At 41.6% G+C, this 18,015-nt stretch overlaps 1 protein-coding gene across 1 annotated transcript; it reads left to right on the top strand.

The window, feature by feature from the left end:
* Positions 1-2,443: 2,443 nt before the first annotated feature.
* Positions 2,444-17,356, top strand: eif2s3 (eukaryotic translation initiation factor 2, subunit 3 gamma). The gene is made up of 12 exons (XM_088322384.1): positions 2,444-2,685; positions 2,836-2,911; positions 6,258-6,449; positions 6,508-6,629; positions 6,689-6,783; positions 6,866-7,024; positions 9,504-9,638; positions 9,705-9,799; positions 12,334-12,478; positions 12,546-12,715; positions 16,907-17,079; positions 17,146-17,356. Exons 2-12 carry the CDS (start codon positions 2,843-2,845, stop codon positions 17,207-17,209), a joined length of 1,419 nt encoding a protein of 472 aa, XP_088178510.1. The 5' UTR covers positions 2,444-2,685; positions 2,836-2,842; the 3' UTR covers positions 17,210-17,356.
* The last annotated feature ends 659 nt before the right edge of the window (positions 17,357-18,015 follow it).

The raw sequence follows: 18,015 nt of genomic DNA, 5'->3' as shown, positions 1-18,015 counted from the left end.
ACAACTGTAAGCAAGTCTTTCTAAATTTCTACATGTATGCAAATCTATTCTACAAATGCAAGTGTATTTACCACAACATTTATAGAGGTGAAATGAGTGGTTTGTCTGATCATTTTTAATGTGGAAGGAAAACTGAGAATAGATAGATCGTGGAGGGCTAGTTATCAGAAAAGTGCGAGGGAAGAGGTGAAAATGTCAGAGTTGAATAAGAAAAGGGGAGAGAGTTTAAAGAGAGGATGGGGAAGAGTATGAACGGATTAGTAGAAGTGGAGAGTGTGGAAATGGAATGGAATTGGTTTAAAGAGGCAGTGTTGAGGAGTGCGAAAGAAGTGCATAGAATGAGAAAAGTTGGTCGAAGTGTTAGGAAAGGAAGGGAATGGAGGAATCATGAGGTCTCAGAGGCTGTGAAAGAGAAGAGACGTGCCTTTGTGGAATGGTTGCAAGATAAGAGTGGTGATGCGTATGAAAGGTATAAAGTGAAGAAAAGGTTAGTGGAAGCAGCGAAAAGGAAAGCAAATGATGAATGGTGTTGAAAGTTTGAGTGAACTTTGAGGTAAGGAGAAAGGTGTTCTAGAAAGAAGTGAAAATACTAAGAAAGAGCGAGTCTGGAAAGAAAGAGAAAGTGAAATATAGGGATGGTAGATTGCTCGTTAGTGGTAGTGCAGTCAGGACGAGATGGGCAGAGTATTTTGAGGAGTTGCTGAATGTGGAGGATGGGAGAGAAGTGAGAGTCGAGGCGATCGGTTGTATGGGAAGAATGCCCGTATTGGGTGATTTAAATTTAAAGCCTGTGGAAACATGGGAGGTGCAGGTGGCAGTGAAAGAAATGAAAGTGGGGAAGGTGCCCGGGTTGGATGGTTGATGGTTGTTTGGCTTTCATGGACTTGGCATATGACAGAGTCAATAGAGAGGCATTGTGGCAGATGATGCTAATGTATGGAGTTGGCGGAAAGTTGTTAGAAGCATTGGAGAGTTATTATGTGGACAGCAGAGCATGTGTAAGAGAGAGGAGTGAGACAAGTGAGTGGTTGCCTGTGTTGACTGGTGTGAGACATGGGTGTGTGATGTCATCATGCCTGTTTAACGTGTACATGGACAGTGTGGTGAGAGAGGTGAATACAAGAGTATTTAGCAGAGGTGTAAAGATGATGGAAGTGGAATGGTGTGGCAGTTAAGTCAGTTATTGTTTGCAGATGACACAGAGCTTGTGGCTGATTCTGAGGAAAACATTGAGAAGGTTGGTAATGGAGTTTGGAAGAGTTTGTGATAGGCGTAAGTTATGTGTGAATGTTGGCAAGAGTAAGGTGAAGAGGTGTTCACGTGATGGAGTCGGCATGGCGTTGGAAATAAGGTTGAATGGACAGGGGCTGGAAGAAGTTGAAAGCTTTAAGTACCTGGGTTATGATGTATTGAGGGATGAGGTATTGCACAGCGTGAATCAAGGAAGCAAGGTTTTGGGTAATGTGTAACAAGAGTATGAGTATGGATGTTAAGAGAGGACTGTATGAGAGTGTGATTGCGCCAAATGTGTTGTATGGTGCAGAGACTTGGAGCCTGAATGCAGATTGGAGGAGGAAATTAAATGTTTAGAGATGAAGTGTTTGAGGAGTATGTTAGGAGTGACAAGATTGGATAGATTGAGAAATAAAATTGTGAGAGACATAACTGGGGTAGTGGTGGAACTGAGCAAGCGTGTGGATAAGAGAGGACTAGGTTGGTTTGGACACTTGAAGAGGATGGATGAGGAGCGGATGTTGAAGAGGATCTACAGATCAGAAGTAAAGGGAAGGAGACCAAGAGGAAGGTTGCGATTTATGTGGATGGATGGTGTTATGAGTACACTGGAGGAAAGAGGTCTAAATGTGGTGGAAGCTAGAGCTCTTTTTGGCGATAGAATTGTGTGGAGAGGTTTTGTAAAAGTATAGTGGGATTTTTGGACGCGTTCTAAGGGATGGGCAGGGAACCTGTATGATGCAGCAGGGGTTTCTTCCAGGCACTCTGGTTTCCTCCCACATTCCCCAAAACATGCATGTCAGGTTAATCGGACGGTCCAAATTGTCCCTAGGTGTGAATGAGCGAGTGAGTTGTCTGTCTCCGTGTGCCCTGCGACTGGCTGGCAACCAGTTCAGACTGTCCCCTTCCCCCAAGATATCTGCGTTGGGCTCCAGCATCCTGCGACCCTACTGACGATAAACGGTGCAGATAATGGATGGATGGAATAATGCCATTGATGACAAGGTAGTTTACATTGTTTCATGATCAAGTATTATATTACAATAAAAGTGGGTAAAATGATTTTTAGAGTTTTTTGGTGGCTAAAATGTATAAAGAAAAATGTTATTGCAACTATTAAGAAATCTATTTTTAAAAAGTATTTTACATATTCTCAGTTTAAACAAAAGTACAGTACTACAAACTTCTCGACGCTTGTTTGTGACGTCACACTATCCGCGACGGACCCGACACGCGAGCGACGTACAGTGCTTTCCTCGACTGCACTAGTGACCGTAGTTGATTGGCGATATTGCATAACGGTTTGATGAGAACGCATTTTCAACCTAATTAATGAGTTATTGTTAGACGTTTGAGGTGCTTGCATTTTATATAATTTAAGTCATCGACTGCCCCTGCAAGTTGCATCAGCCCAAGTGAAAGGACCCCGTTTCCTTCTAAAGGTTCATTGATGTAAGTTAAAATGCCCTGCTAAAATAACATTTTATTGTAAAATGGTTGATGGGTTAAAAAAAAACAACATAGCTGGGATAAGTGATGGAAATCGAATTTATTTGGAAACAGGCATTCTGGTTTGCTACCTTTACTCTCCCTTTCTTCCAGTTTCAAGATGGCGGGTGACGAGTCGGGTACTACACTTGGTCAGCCACATTTGTCCAAACAAGACCTCAGCACTCTAGTAAGTTCTTTAGAAACCGTACCCAAATGTTCTTGATTATGTCTTCGAGATTCCAATTGTCTTTTTGAAAAAATAGAAGTAATACAAGTCTTGTTATTTTGTCCGCTAAGCTCTTGGGCGTCTCTTCCGGCACACGCCGGCTTGCTACTAGCTGAAAAACAGTACACAAAGATTTTATTTACTTCTGACGTATCTGCTTATTAACGTACATTTTAAACGATGAATTCTGAATTGTATTCACTACCCATAACAACAATACAAATTTGACTAGTCGATTAAAGCGAAAGAGGGGAGAAAATTAGAAAAGAAAAGAGAGGGAAAACAAGGGAAACAGAAAAAAGGAGAGAAACCACACAATAGAGAATATCTATCATTGTCATATCCCTCAAGAGGGGTTACCTACAGCAAGACAAACACATACAATAACAAAGAAAAGAAGAAAGGGAAAAGAAAATAGCAAAAAACCCACACAAACATTTTTGGACCACGGCCAGCCCAAATGCCCAAACACACAAACAAGTTAGGCACCTCGGCACCTAAGTTGGTCATGCTTTCGTCCCTCCAGATGAAACGGGACACAAGAAAGCGGCCAGGTCACTCAGGTCAGGGAGACACAACACACTCTTCTGTTCAACAACAAGGCCCGACAACTTTCACTGGTTTACCCCTGCTGCATCATACAGGTGCCCTGCCCATCCCTTAGAACGCGTCCAAACCTCCCGCTATCCTTTAACAACACCTCTCCACTCATTCCTATAGCCAACAAGAGCTCTAGCTTCCACTAGATATAGGCATCTTTCCTTCAGTGCATTCATAACACCATCCATCCGCGTCAATCGCGGCCTTCCTCTTGGTCTCCTTCCATTTACTTCTGCTGTAGATCCTCTTCAACAGTCGCTCCTCATCCATCCTCTCCATGTGTCCAAAACAACTGAGTACTCTCTTATCCACATGCTTGCTCAGTTCCACTACTACTACAGTTCTGTCCCTCACAATTTCATTTCTCAATCCATCCAATCTCGTCACTCCTAACATACTCCTCAAACACTTCATCTTAAAAACATTTAGTTTTTTTAGATGATTTAGCTTACCCAGCGCAGACAACATACTTATACCTCTTGAATTGCTACATTCATAATTATCACCTTTACCCTTATTCAATGGCACCACACCAATCAAATAGAGAAAATAATCTAATTTATTAGGAAATGAGTTTTAAGGCAAAAATTGCAACTCAAAGTGCTGTAAAAAGCATTCAGTATTCAACATAACAATTAAATTTCCCACTCATAATTGATCCTAAAACGCACAGGCAGCCAATGCAGCGATTTCAAAGCTGGTGTAATGTGATCCCGGTACCTGTTAGCAGCCATGCTGCTGAGTTTTGTAATTGCTGCAAGCTTGCGATGCTCTTTTTGAGAAGATCAGGGAGCAGGGCATTACAGTAATCTAAATGAGAATATATTAAAGCATGCATCAGTACCTCCGTGTTTGCTTAGAAGAGAAATGTGCGGACTCTGGCTCCATTCTTGAGATGATAAAAACAATTTTAGTTTTATTTCTGACATCTGGAATAAAATTGAGCTTAGAGTAAAAAATAGCAGCCTAGTTTTTAATGTAATCTAATGGTCTAAAATCTTGTAGTTATGGTAAAAGTTGGCTACTGATGACAAGGGCAAGCATATACAGATTAAAAAGGACTGGGCCTAAAATTGTACCTCGGGGAACCCCACATGTAACTTCAGGGGTTCTGGAGGAACATGCATCCATAGCTCAGGAGGTCTTGGGATCAAGAGGTCCCAGGTTCGATTCCCGGCTCCTCAGTATTGTATGTCAAAGTGTCCTGGGACAAGACACTGAATCCTTAATGCCCCTAATAAGCAGGTAGGCGCTCCCTATTGGGGTGTGTGTGTGTGAATGGGTAAGTGTGAAGCACATAGTAAAGCACTTTGGGAGGTCATTATCCTGAAAAGGAATGTCGGTTTGTGAGATGGGAACAAAACCAGAGGAAAAAGGGAAATACTGAGAGAAATTGGACAAAAAGAGAGAATAAAGTGAGAGAAAAAAAATGGAGAGGAAATAGTGAGTGTGATAAAGAGAGTGCAAAGGATAAAAAGTGATTTAAAAAAGAAGCGCAAAAGAGAGAAAAAAGCAAGAGAAAGAGGGTGCTAAAGAAGGGAAAGCAAGATGGGAAGAGAATAAAAGAAAAAGATAAAATGAGAGAGGAAGAAATGGAGAAACAGAAAGGAAAAAAAGTAGGAAAGAGAAATACTGCTCCAGTTACTTTGTGAGTGGCACCTGGCTTTGGCGACATCAAGTGGACATATTTACTACTGCAGCTTATTTTTCTCTTGTGCTTCTTTCGGAAATGTCTTGTGGGCCTGCATTTTTGAATCCTTTCCAGTAGAACCTTGGAATACGTAAGGAATCCTTTCTGAAGTGAGGATTGCTAGAAACGTATGGTTATAAAATAAATACTAATTATGTGTAATATGTTTGACCCTAATGAGGATAAGCGGTACGGCTAATGAGATGAGATGTTTATATGAATAAAATATTATTAATAAATACACATCTAAAGGAAAAATAAAATTTGATTCACCTTACTTGGTGTGATGTGACTTGAGCAGGTCAAATCGAGTAGTGGGTCTATGCAGGGGTTGTCATGCCCTTAGAAGATTTCCTTATCTTAAGTGTCCTGATCTTCAATTCGCTTACTGCAATGCAATTTAGCAAGGCTAGTTATTTGCATGCCTCTTTGATAATCCCAAGTTTTGTTTCTATGTTCATCACGTTTTTGCTTCTCCTTTTATCATCCCTACAAGCTTTAAGCTCCCCAGTGATTAAATATAGTACAAAAAAATTGTATGGTGTTGCAAATGCTTTTGACCTGAACAAAGAGAAACCAAAGCATTGTGGGAGAGTCCAACCAAAAGCATATCTGCATTTTCACAATGCCGTATCACATCTCAAATGCGATAAACGTTTTATATAATGTCGACCAATAGCAGCCAGGCATCTTAAGTTGTGATACAAAAAAATGCAGATAAGTTTGAATTCATAAAATTTTTGTCATGCACATCAACCTGTGGTTGATCTTGTATAGTGGGTAAATACTGTTAAAAGTGGCCTGCAAACTGCTTAATCCACACCGTAAAGTGATAACGCTGTATCCCGGGGTTCTACTGTAATTTAGGCCTGGACTGATGAGCTGAGGCGTTCTACTACACAATAGTCTTGAACATAGATGTGTTGACTTCTGCGGGATGTAATTTAGGTCTAGACTTTTGAGTTGAGATATTTTACTGCACAAAATTTTTGAACTTTGATGCGTTAACCTCTGCAGGACGTCTCCAAGCTGACGACGTTGTCCCCTGAGATCATCAGCAGACAGGCTACCATCAACATCGGCACCATCGGCCACGTGGCGCATGGAAAGTCCACAGTGGTGAAGGCCATCTCTGGCGTCCACACTGTCCGCTTCAAAAACGAGCTGGAGAGGAATATCACCATTAAGTTAGGCTATGCTAACGCTAAGGTGCGCTCCTCGCTGAGGTGGCATTATAGACATCGTTGCTAACCGGCTCCTTATTTAGATCTACATGCTGGACGATCCCAGTTGTCCTCGACCTGAGTGCTATCGCTCATGCGGGAGCAGCACCCCCGACGAGTTCCCCACAGACCTCCCCGGAACAAAAGGGGACTTTAAACTCGTCAGGTGGGTCATCACTCGGTCCAATTTGCGGTCCGAATTTCTTAACGTTTGCCCTGTCATAGACACGTGTCTTTCGTGGACTGTCCCGGTCACGATATTTTGATGGCGACCATGTTAAACGGAGCTGCTGTCATGGATGCCGCACTCCTACTTATCGGTGAGTCATCGAATTTGTTACCTCACATCTTTGATGAGAGAGTAACATCCTCTCTCTCTCTCTCTCTCATCCCTTCCTTCAGCGGGCAACGAGTCGTGTCCGCAGCCACAGACGTCGGAGCATCTGGCCGCTATTGAGATCATGAAGCTGAAACACATCCTCATCTTGCAGAACAAGATCGACTTGGTGAAAGAGAGCCAAGCCAAAGAGCAGTATGAGCAGATCCTTACCTTTGTTCAGGGTAAGAGATATGTCAAGCATCAAATCAATGTTTAATAGAGATCAACTGATTATTGGGCAGGTAGATTTTCGGCACCAATTTTGGGAAGTTTGACGGATATATCGACATAGTTTTTTTATTTGACGCGTCGTTTATTAACCGCAACACAATCTCTTCCTCGTTTGCCTTCTGTCTCTGACGATACCCACACTGCCCCTTCTGATTGAATAAGCAACCAGGGGCAGAGCCCTTGAAGCAGAATCTGTCTCCACTCCGCACTCTCTGCAGTCACAGACTGCAGACTGGAGCGAGATTTAGGCAACCGAGAATATCACTTACATTGACGTTTGTCACCAACTTCCATGCAGAATATGATTCACTTGATTGCGCATGCGGTTTTTCCTATGCTTCTCCGTGCTGCTCATCCGATAGAACGAGTGTCTCGACCCTAGTCTTATTAATGGATTTTTTTATTTTTTACCACTGTGGTTGTAGTGGCACCATTTCCAGTGTTTTTTCTTGGGCAAGTACAGCCTGGTGGCTCCCATCCCTCTCCAGGCAAACACATGTTTTCACCCAGTCTCGAGCTTCATATAGCGTATTATAGTAGCCATATTGTCATGCATGTTTTTAGTGTGCTATCATAGCCTTATTGTAATGCATGTTGTTTGCATGTAGTTGTTCACCGTTCGCTGTAACCAGATCAGTATTGCGAATGAGACCCTGGTTTTATTGGATTTCTCTGTGTAAACAAATGTTTGAATCAAATTTAAAATATGAATCCCCTATCTACTGTTTGCAAAGTAAGACACCCTTCAAAGTCAAACCTATTGTGTTGTTTGGATTTAGAATACTACAGAGGGATTTCACACTTATTAGTCATGTGATTGTGAAAGATTAGTCATGTTAGCTGTGTTGAAATTTGAATTTATTTACTTCAAAAGTTTTCAGAGAATTAGATAGATGGATACTTTATTCATCCCCGTAGGGAAATTCACACTTCCAGCAGTCTACCCCGTGGTTTATTAACAGATGAACATGATGCCCTAGGTGTGCTTGTAGCTGAGTGGATGACGTCACGCCAGTCCAAAAGTTCGACATCCCTGCGGCAGATGGAAAACTTTTCTTTGTGAAAATCCAGGGATACACCACCTCGTGTTAGCAAGTCCGCCTCCTCTCCGATTCCCCCCGGCTTTCGTGTCTCTGTTTAGCGGCGTTGAAGCCGGATTGCTCCGGGTAGCTCCGGGTGGCTACACGTTAGCGTCCGGAATGCTAAACGTGAGCCACGTTTCCGCAAAACACAGCAACTGCGCTCCCTGTGCGCTTCGATGTTTTCCACCAGCACTCGATGATCTTATTTGGTCGTGAGTTCGCATTTACCATGATTACGGATGGTACCAAAGACTTATAACGCCGCTAGCCGCTTCGCTAGCTCCGGCTTTTCTTCCACGATAGGCCCCTTCATCACGCCGGCACGAGAATTCTTCAAGGCAAGGAGTTGAAATTCCTTGAATAAACGCATTTTTTGTGCGCTAAAACCCATGTCCATAGGATAGAAGTAATCCATAGTGTAGTTGTCAAAGCGGGAAGAAAAAACACCGAAGATAAGAGCAGAAAATAAAACAATAGGGCAGCTGCTGGAAAAGGCAGCCGCTCGTGGCAGCGCCGCTTTGATGATTATTATTGAAGTTTGAATTGAATTTATAAAAAATGTTTCTTTCTGCATTATTAAAAATTCTTACGCCAATTTTTAAGCAATATCGGTTATTGGTCTTTTCTTAATACTAATGTTCGGTATGGGCACTGGCCGTGAAAAACCCATATCAGTCGAACCTTAATGCTTATAGCGCTCGGTTCTCTGTAAGATATTAGATCATTAGTTTTTATTTTTTGTTCCAGCAGTCTGTGGTCTGGATTTAGCTCATGTTTATGGTAATCGAGCTGCTATACTCATGATTGAATATCATCGGTGTGGTGGCGAGCTTCACCCTTAGCATCTTGCATCCATATAGCAATTAATTCTCATTTTGTTTAGTTACTAATCTTTGTGTCTTTGCATCAATGCCTTCCCTTTTTTGTTTTAAACCTACCCTTAGGAAAATGTGTAAAATACATTGTTTATTTCTTCAGATTGTGATCAAATTTGACAAGATACCAGGTAAGGCTTCAAGCTACTGTGTCGCCTGTTTTACATTAGAGATGCCCATGCTACACTCATCTGCAGGCATTTGATTGCAAAAAAAAAAATCAGGGTAGAATAAAAACCTATTTCTATGTGTTCCAACTCTGATTACTCAATGTTAATAGCACTTGCAGTGATTGTTTCAGTTTAGGACAAAACTTCAGAGTCTTACCTTCCAAAGGAGACCAAAAGCGGCCATATTTTCCAAACTGTTCAACAACAGCATTAAATTTACTTTGGGTGCGTCTTGGATTGGGATTTTAGGCGAATTTTACAGGAACGTTAAGGGGTTAAGCGCCCATCCCCTCTGATTGGCAGGCACGGTGGCTGAGGGCGCGCCCATCATTCCCATCTCTGCTCAGCTCAAGTACAACATTGAAGTGGTGTGCGAGTACATTGTAAAAAAGATTCCCGTCCCCATGAGAGACTTCTCTTCAGAGCCGAGGCTTATCGGTAAAAACAACAAAAAGTAAATGGGATAAAACCTTTCAAGGTGTTCAATTTTTTTTCCTTTTGTAGTCATCAGATCATTTGACGTCAACAAACCTGGCTGTGAAGTGGATGACCTTAAAGGAGGCGTGGCGGGAGGGAGTATCCTCAAGGGCGTCCTCAAGGTGACCACTCTGCCGGCAAAATCTTGCCACACTATTACAGATAGAATTTTAATCGATAACCTAGTGAATATGGTTCAAATGGTAAATGGATTGCCTTTGTATAGAGCTTTTAAGCAGTCACTGAAGACCTTCAAAGTGCTTCACAATGTACTTCACACTATACCCATTCACGCACACACTCAAACACTGATAGCCAGAGGCAGCCATGCAAGGCGCCTACCTGCCTATCGGGGGCCTTAGGATTTAGTGTCTTTAAATATAGTTTACAACTAAATTAGGCACGGCACTTTAGTATAAATATGTGATAAAAAAAATATATTTTCCAGACTATAAGACACAGCTAAAGAACCCATATTGACCATTAATTTATCGGTGCTCCTTATAACCTGGTGTGTCTTTATATCCTGTAAAATATGATGGATAAGAATGGAAATAAATACTGTATTTATACATCTGCATCACTACACGAGGTTTTGCGGTATACACCCTTTGTGCAACGATTGAGAATTCACAAACGTGGCTGACCATAATCGCAAAATAATGTATGCAACGGTAATTGAACCCAATTTGCAATAGGGGGGGGATTTTTTAAGGGTTATTGTTCTATTTTCTTTATTAATTATCCATTATCCGTTACGGTCAGTTCATAATACGCTACAAAGCCAAGGAGCTGGGACACCTACTCGAGTCAACAACCCTTAACCACTGGACCAACAGTGATACAGATGATGTATGAAAAGGAATTGGATTTTATGCTATCATCACACTATTTTTACTCACGGTACCAGAAACAGATGTTAGAGAATGGAGAAAACACAAATTTTGTCCTGAAAACAAACGCAAAAACTCAATATATTATGGGATGCACCAAAGAGTTGTTTCACTTGTTGTGCTTTTTTGCATTTATATCTTGTTCTCTACATTTTATAACATTCGTTTCTGGTGCTATGAGTAAAAATATTATGATAATGACATCCAATCTAATGCCCTATATTATTAGTAGTCTAGTGGTTAACTTTTGGTGTTTTTACTGCCGCAACCCATTTTCGATTCCAGTTGTATATATTGTTTTGCGATTTTGGTCAGTGAATTTTATTGACTGATCAATCACTGCACTAATACATACCATCATTTTATAAAATGCATGGCAGTTACACATGAATAAATATGGTAGCTCCTATGGAGTGTTAGTTCCCTGCGCCTTATATATAAAAAAATTTACAAGACTGTATTTGGGAGGGTGTGCCTCATAGTGCGTAAAATGTGGTACTGTATTTTCCGGACTATAAATTGCACCAGTCAAAACTTGCACATTTAAGAAGGAAAAAACATGTTTAAGTCGCACTTGGAGTAAAAGTTCCATTTTTGGGGGATATTTATTTGATAAAATACAACACCAAAAACATACATGTCATTTTGAAAGGCAATTAAAAAACAACAACAAAAAAACAGTATACACTTCACAATTACATGCATAAATCTTAGACACGCTCTTCAGTAATGATGTAACACATTAAGAGTTATTCAGATAACTCCGGCATAAAGAACGTGCTTACTAAACTATCATCTTTACTAAAAATCACTAAATCTAATCAAATCTTATTCTCTGTGACTCACAAGTGGTAACCCTCTCAGGAGAAGATGCTACAGAAGAGAATTGATCAGGGTGTGTGGTGCAGGCAAAGGAACACTCCAAACTACAAAATCTATTTGAATTCCATGAATCTAGAATAGCGCTAGTTAGCTCTAGTGTTGCTAACAGGCTCACTAATCACCTGTGGTCTGGCCTGAACTAGTGTACCCTTAAATAGAAGGCTTAAACAGTACCGTATATTTTTAGAAAGAGTGAAAGCACCTTCCCAGTTAGGGTGAAAGCCATCCCTCCTCAGCAGGTCAGGTCGTTCCCAGAAAGCGGGCCAGTTATCCACAAACCTAAATTCCTTCTGTGTCCCTAAACTTGCCAGCCACCGGTTGAGCGAGATTAGTCTGCTAAACCTCTCATCATTGCCTCTTGCAAGCGAGGGCCAGAGACAATTACCCGATGCTGACTCATCATTTTGGCGAGATTAATGGTCCTAGCAATATTTTTCTGTGATCTCAGATTGCCTCATCCTAGTGTCATTGGAGCTGACGTGAATGACTATGCATGTCAGCTCCCCTCAAACTAGCCTCAATGTTGGGTGCTCTGGCCCCAGAAATAAACATAACCGTTGCAGGGGTGCTAAGCTTTATGTTACGGGTGATGGAGTCACCTATAACTAGGGTGCGGGAGCCAGTAGACTGGGGTGAAGCAAGCCGTTTAGGGCTCATGCCAACCTGACTAGCATGTTCACTACAACCCACGCTAAGAGTGGTGTCCGCGGCACCTAACATTTTCCTTCGTCCGAAATACTTACCTCAAACTTTTCAGCTGTTCAAGATGAAAAATCTCAGTCCAGAACTCTTATAAAGCAGGAACTTTATGCTACTTTATAGAAAAATAGCATAAGAAAAGATGCCAGGATGGGGAATAGACTGACACAAATTTTTTGTAGGTGGGCCAGGAGATCGAAGTCCGACCGGGCATTGTGTCCAAGGACCACGAAGGCAAGCTGATGTGCAAGCCTATCTTCTCCAAGATCGTCTCACTCTTCGCCGAACACAATGACCTACAATACGCCGCCCCGGGAGGCCTCATCGGTACTTTACGGATCCCGAGCGGGTGAAATTTATAAGGCTCTTGTAACCTGTAATAAACTCTGCGCAGGAGTGGGGACCAAAATAGATCCAACGCTTTGCCGAGCTGACCGCATGGTAGGTCAGGTGCTGGGAGCCGTTGGAGAGCTACCAGAGATCTTCACCGAGCTGGAGATCTCCTACTTTCTCCTGAGGAGGCTGCTGGGCGTGCGCACAGAAGGAGACAAGAAAGCCGCTAAGGTGCCTTTACGTTTGGGGCTGAATTGAGCTATGGCTAAGCCATAGCTTTACTCACCCTTTTACAAAGTAAATGGAATGAACCACATTTGGTTGTCATCGCCATCTTAAAAAAAAAAAAAGCTAGAGGGTCGGCATCGTTCATGCACTGCAGGGTAAGAAGTGTCTTCAATTAACTTAACGTGACCTATAAAATGGGCTTTGTTATTGCTACTTGGTTGATTAATCTAAACATAGCCAAAACTAGGTTCATACACATTTTTCATGGCAACACTTTTTAAGGACTTTCAAAGCCAATTTTCAAGTTTTCCAATACCATTAAAAAAAAATCCTGCACTAGTCAAAAGAACGATAGCCTAAACCTTCATTTCAAACCTTTTTAACTCTAGCCCGAACCTTATTTCGGGACCTTTAAATTTATTTAAAACCCTCAGTTGCAGCTTTAACCTTGTTTCAAATAGTAAACCCAGCTGTAAAACCTATTTTGACAACCCTACATTCAGGTTTAAACACCTATATGGAGATCAAACCGTATTTTCTAACCTTACACCTACTTCTAGCTGTAACTCAGTCCAAACCCTATTTCAAAACCTTAAATTCAGCTTGATACCCTTAGTTTCTAGCGGCAGTAGCACAGGAGGTAGAGCGCTCGTCTTGGGATCAAGGGATTCCAGTTCGAATCCCGGCTCGTCCGTGTTACATGTCGAAGTGTCCTTGGGTAGGACACTCTGAACCCTTAATACCCCCAATAAGCAGGTTAGCGCCTTACATGGCTGCAAGGCCGCTATTGGGAAATGTGGAGCACATTGTAAAGCGCTTTGAGAAGTCATTGACTTGAAAAGCGCTTTATAAAATGCAGATAATTTCATTTCATAACCCTAGCCCCAATCCTATTATGGAACCATATATTAAGTTCACCACCCTTATTTGAAGCCCAAACCCTAACAGTAGTCCAACACCTAACCTAAGAAACATGGCAACATTTTCAAGCATTTACAAGCGCGTCACACAAAATTCAAGCTTTTTTCCAACCTTGAAAACAACATTAATATTCAAGCATTTTCAAGGATTTCAAGTAGCTATCGACCTATATGGGTTTTTCAGGGCCAATACCGATTATTGGAATTAGATTAGGCCGATAATTGATATTTGGAACCAATATTCTTTTGCTGTAAAAGTTTGAAAATTGGCATAGAATTTTCAGTGCAAAAAGAAAGAATATTTGACATAAATTCCAAATACTTTATAGCTTTCTGACACCCTTTAAATTAAACCAATTAGAACTAACATGACTGATCTTATGGCGCGCAGTGGTTAGCGCATGTACGGCACAGTTCTGAGGTCGTGGGAACCTCCTGAGTGGGTTCAAATCCAGCTCCCGGCCTTACTGTGCGGAGTTTGTATGTTCTCCCCGTGCTTGCGTGGGTTTCCTCCGGGCACTCCGGTTTCCTCCCACATTCCAAAAACATGCATTTCAGGTGAATTGGCCGGTCCAAATTGTCCCTCGGTGTGACTGAGCGAGTGAGTTGTCTGTCCCTGTGTGCCCTGCGATTGGCTGGCAACCAGTCCAGGGTGTCCCCTGCCCACTGCCCAATGATTGCTGGGATGGGCTCCAGCATCCCCGCGACCCTACTGAGGATAAGCGGTGCAGCTGATGAGATGAGAGATGACTGATCTTTCACTTAAACCAAAAACCAACAGCACAGGAAATGCAATCGGCTTAGCAGCAACTCGTATATAGGTACATGAATGGCTCCCTGATTTTTTTTTTAACTAATAAAAAAATAAAAATGCCAATACAACCAACATGACTTAAATTAACTTAAAACTAAAAGTGCAAAAAGAAATGGAAATTTCAACGGAGCTCACAAATTAAAAAGTGTGGGCTCTCCCGTTCTAGAACCAGATTGACAAACTACAGTGGGACCTCGCTACTTTGCGGTTCCATGTTCGCGGGTTCAGAGCTTCGCAGGTCTAAAAAATAATAATAAAATAAAATTATATATACTTTTTTTTAAACGCATAAAATTTGAATTCTTTAGGAATACAGTGGGACCTCGCTACTTCGCGGTTCCACGTTCGCGGGTTCAGAGCTTCGCGGGTCTAAAAAAAAAAATAATAATAATAATTATTGAAAAAAAATATATATTTTTTGTTTTTTTAAGCATTTTTGAAGGGGCGTCGCTACTTCGCGGATGTTCACTTTTCGCGGGTGGTTCTGGTCCCCATTAACCGCGATAACCGAGGGATTACTGTAATGTCATAAGAGCTAAGAAATCAGTGTCCACTTCGGCTGCGCAATTTTGGAAAAAAAACAAAATTGCGATCTTTCAGACCAGTATTGCAATTTTGATGCGATTTTCAATTTTAGAAGAAAAGTGCATTTTCTGTGCAAGTTTTTTTGTAATTCATCATAGTGGGCAGTGTTTCCTTTAGAACTTTCTGAGTCTAGGGCGAGGTCTGAAACATGTGGCCCGGGGGCCAGTTGCGGACCACGGTCTGATCGTTTGACACCCCCAGAGTAATGTCAAAGTTTATTACTTGGTGCCTTCTGTGGTGTCTCTTGGGCAGGTACAGCCTGGTGGTGCCTATCACTCTCCGGACCAACAAATGTTTTAAAATGTATTTGAGTACAGTGGAATGTTTTTTTTCTTGTCGAAATTCTGAATAGGCCCAGTTTCACCTGGACCCTAGCTCCAGAGCAGTGCTAGGAATCAAATGGACTGAACCATTTTGAGGCTGTGGAGTCTTTGTGAGGCTGCCTTGTTCCCATTTTCGTTTTGGTTTACATTTTTAATCATAATTATCTCGTAATAACATAACAACAACATAGTAATAACACCACAAGTTATTTTAGAAAGGTTGCGCTAATTAACAAAAAGTAGCTCTCTGCTTAAAAAGATTGGAGACCCCTGATCGATAGGGAACCAGGTTACTGCTCTCATACATTTCTGTTTCACAGGTCAACCAGCTGCGGGGAAAGCGAATCTAAGTTCCAAAGGTTAACGTTACTATGACTAGAACCTTTTCGACAACAGCTAACAATCATGTATGATTACCAACATACAAAACTAGCATATAAGAGGCCACTGAAGTTCCAGTAAACAAAGTGATGTAATGTACAACACAGCTAAGAACTAGCTTTAGAGACGTTAAAGCTATAAAAAACCTTTTTCTCTCTCTCTCTCCAGCAAAGTGACAATATGTTGCCTCAAAGACCGTAATTTCACGAGCATAGGATTCTATTTCTGTAGTAAACGCATATATGGGGCATACCTGATTATTGGGTGTGGATGCCTTCTGCTGTGTTTACCTTACAACATAGACAAGCATACTCTAAAATGCAACAGGACCAGTACCGAGTTTGGTTCTGGTTTATGTAAGTATTGATTACGAAGTAAAACACACGAATAAAAACTTGTCGGTGTTTGTTTTTGAGCTTCCTCAAGTTATTCATTTTCAATTCTCTCCCGGCTGCTCGGTTCTGCGTAGCGTAGAAATCAACAAACTATTGTGGACTTAAATACAGAAAGCATTCAATGGAGGCAAAGTGAGCTTTTGGGTCTAATTATTATTTGGGGGGGACAACTCTCTCCAGCCTCCAGTAGCTCAATGCTAGATACGCTACGGCGTTAGCATCCATGACTACTTCCACAAACAACGGACTCATTGCAATCGACGTCACGTGTTCTCTTCTGCGCCAGTGGAACACTTGTTGCGTTCACACAGGAGAATCGAAGTGGCATTTTGTTGAAATGTGAACGATCTCACAAAAACATTGGATTTCAAAAATCAGAATTTAGCATTAAGCTTTGCAGTGTGTGAACGGCAGCGTTATGGTGTCCTCAGCTACGTCAGCCGCTTTACACGACACACAGGGCGCACATTTGAAGAAAAATCAGAGACTTTTATGTGCGCCTCATTTTCGTGGCCCCATCGTCCAGCCTTTTAGGATACCCCGTATCAGACTTGCATGTACCCTATTCACACTGTTTGACCTGTTTAAAATGTAAGAAAAACAATAAAAAGTGACAAACTGCAATACATTTGAATGGCCATCAGAGAATGTCCGAGTGTATTGGCTTGGCCGTGTACTCTGACTCAATGCGTTTGAGGGCGGGGCTTAGCCATAGGTCAATTGTTTTGTTTTTTTTACTCTGCGTTAAACACTTTTATTTTTTGATGTCTGGGCAGGTCCAAAAGCTGTCTAAGAGCGAAGTCCTGATGGTGAACATCGGCTCCCTGTCCACTGGCGGCCGCGTCAGCGCCGTGAAAGCCGATCTGGCTAAGATTGTCCTAACCAACCCGGTGTGCACCGAAGTTGGAGAGAAGATCGCCCTGAGTCGACGTGTGGAAAAACATTGGCGGTGAGCCATCAAAGAGATTACACATTTTGTTCATCATGTTTGTTATCTAATTGTCCGTTCCCTCAGTCTAATTGGCTGGGGCCAGATCAGGAGGGGAGTGACCATCACGCCCACTGTGGACGACGACTAAGAATTCAACGCTCCCATCAAGCAATGCAAAAGTCACTGTTTTATTTTCCTTGGTCCATTATCCAACAAGAAAAACTGGTTTGGAACTGGATTAAACATTCTTAGCCAACACATTTTCCATACAATAAACAACGTTTGGAACAAACGATTTTGTTGCATCTTACTGAGCATTGTACAGTGGTATCTTGTTTCACAATCAACTCATCTTGCGAATGTTTCAGTATTCAAAGTTTGCGTCCGACTTATATCTTCCTGGTTTTACGATCGGTTTTCCAGTATCCAAAGTCAGTTAAACCACTAAAGCAGGGGTCTCAATCTTGCGGCTCCCAGGATATTGGTTTGAAGCCACCGCCTTAATATGAAAGTTGAGGGTACAGTGTATATTATTTTCCCATTAGATGTTGCGGAACTGGATTAAACATTCTTAGCCAACACATTTTCCATACAATAAACAACGTTTGGAACAAACGATTTTGTTGCATCTTACTGAGCATTGTACAGTGGTATCTTGTTTCACAATCAACTCATCTTGCGAATGTTTCAGTATTCAAAGTTTTAGGTGACCAGTTCATATTTAGAGTCACTTAATTAACACATAAGTTAAAGGTGCTGTCTGGAATTTGAAATAAATTCTACTTGATGACCCCATCTTCCGGTTTAAGTCATCATTGCAGCCTCTGTAAAGCTCCTTGTGCGGCACATGCAAGTCAGTGTATTCCTTAGAGGCGCTCGAATAAACTTTTTCATCATTATTGAGGTTTGGGTTTTCATTTGGTCTGTATATTAAATTTCTTTCACAATTTTCAT

This window comes from Urocampus carinirostris, chromosome 18 (genome assembly GCF_059441175.1).
Source record: "Urocampus carinirostris isolate Australia breed hairy pipefish chromosome 18, RoL_Ucar_1.0, whole genome shotgun sequence".
Taxonomy (NCBI): domain Eukaryota; kingdom Metazoa; phylum Chordata; class Actinopteri; order Syngnathiformes; family Syngnathidae; genus Urocampus; species Urocampus carinirostris.
Note: the sequence above shows the minus strand (reverse complement) of the source record. Positions and strands in the feature narration are given on the sequence as shown.

What these genes read in the sequence shown, in the direction of transcription:
- eif2s3 (XM_088322384.1), top strand. Translation starts at nt 2,843, where the DNA reads ATGGCGGGTGACGAGTCGGGTACTACACTTGGTCAGCCACATTTGTCC. An exon ending in GATCCTTACCTTTGTTCAGG is followed by an intron (nt 7,025 to 9,503) that starts GTAAGAGATATG and finishes TCTGATTGGCAG; the next exon opens with GCACGGTGGCTGAGGGCGCG. An exon ending in GAGACAAGAAAGCCGCTAAG is followed by an intron (nt 12,716 to 16,906) that starts GTGCCTTTACGT and finishes ATGTCTGGGCAG; the next exon opens with GTCCAAAAGCTGTCTAAGAG.